This window comes from Pteropus vampyrus, unplaced genomic scaffold (assembly GCF_000151845.1).
Source record: "Pteropus vampyrus isolate Shadow unplaced genomic scaffold, Pvam_2.0 Scaffold51, whole genome shotgun sequence".
Classification (NCBI taxonomy): domain Eukaryota; kingdom Metazoa; phylum Chordata; class Mammalia; order Chiroptera; family Pteropodidae; genus Pteropus; species Pteropus vampyrus.
The window spans coordinates 132,245-133,996 of NW_011888832.1; the positions used below are offsets into that span (position 1 = coordinate 132,245).

The 1,752-nt window shown below is 55.7% G+C and overlaps 1 protein-coding gene across 1 annotated transcript in view; it reads right to left on the reverse strand.

Annotated features, from left to right (window-relative positions):
• The window catches only part of DRC7 (dynein regulatory complex subunit 7), a 19,016-nt gene that overhangs the window by 10,287 nt on the left and 6,977 nt on the right, over nucleotides 1–1,752 (reverse strand). Inside the window, exons 6-7 of the mRNA XM_023530663.1 lie at nucleotides 1,518–1,604; nucleotides 259–387 (exon numbers count right to left, since the gene is read on the reverse strand). Of these exons, the coding sequence (XP_023386431.1) occupies nucleotides 259–387; nucleotides 1,518–1,604 (216 nt within the window). The remainder of the gene's footprint in view (nucleotides 1–258; nucleotides 388–1,517; nucleotides 1,605–1,752) is intronic.

Below are 1,752 nucleotides of genomic sequence, written 5' to 3' on the forward strand. Positions count from 1 at the left end.
GGGGGGCAGGAGGCCTGAATGCAAGTCCCAACCCTCCTCTACCCAACTGGGGGGTCCTGGGCAGGTCGCTGGACCTGTCTGGGCCTCAGTTTGCCCATCTATAAAATGCGGGCCTGGGCCAGGCCCTCTGCTTTGAGGAATCTGTAATCGGTCTACCTGGACTGTCCCCTCCCATGCAGATGAATGCCGGTGGAGACATTTGTCAGGTGAAGCCTCACCACTCCCACTCCCCAGCCCTACAGCTAGCCCGAGACTCACCAGATTTTCTATGTCATCGTCATCATTCAGGCCATCGTCGTCTTCCTCTGTCATGGCCAGGTGAGACTTATCAGTCCCCAAGAGCAGGTACTCCCACCTCACAGGGTCTCCCAGGTCAAAGACCAAGTCCTGATGGGGGAGGGGATCAGCTGAGCACACGGCGCCACCACCGCGTCCCCCCCTGCCCCATGGGGCAGTGAGGAACAGCTGCTCCCAGAGCGGAGAAGGGCCCAGGCCTCAGAGGAGCAGAACGTCAGCTCCGAGCAGCCTCTGTGAGTCCACGCCCACCTTCCTCATTTCAACAGGGAAACTGAGGCCTCGAGGGGGGAACTTCCTTCCTGTTGCCCAATCTCCCTATGAAGAAATCCCACTGTTAGTCTCTGTGAGAGACTTGGAAACCCTGGCCTGAAGTAAGCCTGCGTATGGAAGTCTTTCTGCACTGTCTGGGGGGTGGGAGAGGGGCGAGTATCCCAGGCAGCGTTTACAGCAAAGGCAAACCAGTGAGATTTTCTGGGAGGCGGAGATGGCACGTTTGAAAAAAGGTGTGTATGCACACCAGGGAGAAGGGAGCTAGGCAGGCACACGTGGAATCGAGCGGAAGATGCAGGCAGGGATTTCTGCTTCACCGTGGGGGTCCTCCAGCTCTCTGAGTCTAGGTGCACCTGCCAGATAACTCCCAGCAGGTGGGGAACACCCCACATCCCAGTCTACCTCCTTAGGGCAGCATGCCATCCCCGGAATGAATGTACCAAAAGGAGGGCAAAGCCTTAAGAACAATTCGACATGGAGCTGTCCTGCAGCCAGCCTAACCCTAGTCCCCACTGTCACGTATGAGTCCTGGAGTGCTCCTGAGTGCTTTTCTACACCACCTGGGTGGGGAGCAGAGAGGGACATGATGGAGGAGAATGCAAAAGCGATTGCGGGTAGTCAGGGCTTCATGGAGAGGAATCGAATTGTACGGATGTTTGCATTGCTTTAAATCATGTCCCCCATTCTGCCACTTTTGTAAGTAGTAAGCAGTAGTTAGATATTTTACTACTTAAATCTCCATTTCTATAAGAAAAGCATAACTGCATGGACAATACCATATCTCCGTGGGGCCTCAGCACCGCTCCCCGGCCCCGATGCCATTTCGAGCTTCTTTAAAGGAACAAAGCAGCGGCCCCCCTGCTCATTTGGCAGTAGAAGCGACAGCCAGTGTCATGATCTCTTTCTCCATGCCCTCACTTGGTGACACGGTTCTGTCCCTCTGGCCTCACTTTCTCACCAGGCCACCCTTCCATTTTCATCTCATAACTTCTGTCATCCCTGCTGTAGATGTTCGTCTGGCACCGGTGCAGGGCATGCTGGGAGGGGAGGCTGAGGACAGGACCTTCAGCCCGGAAAAGGGGCAAAGGAGGGCTGTAGCAGCCTCTCAAGGTCATTATTCTTCAGTGGGCACTGACCAGCATGGCTGTTACGAGCTTGGGCTCTGAGGGAGGGCAGTCTCGGCTC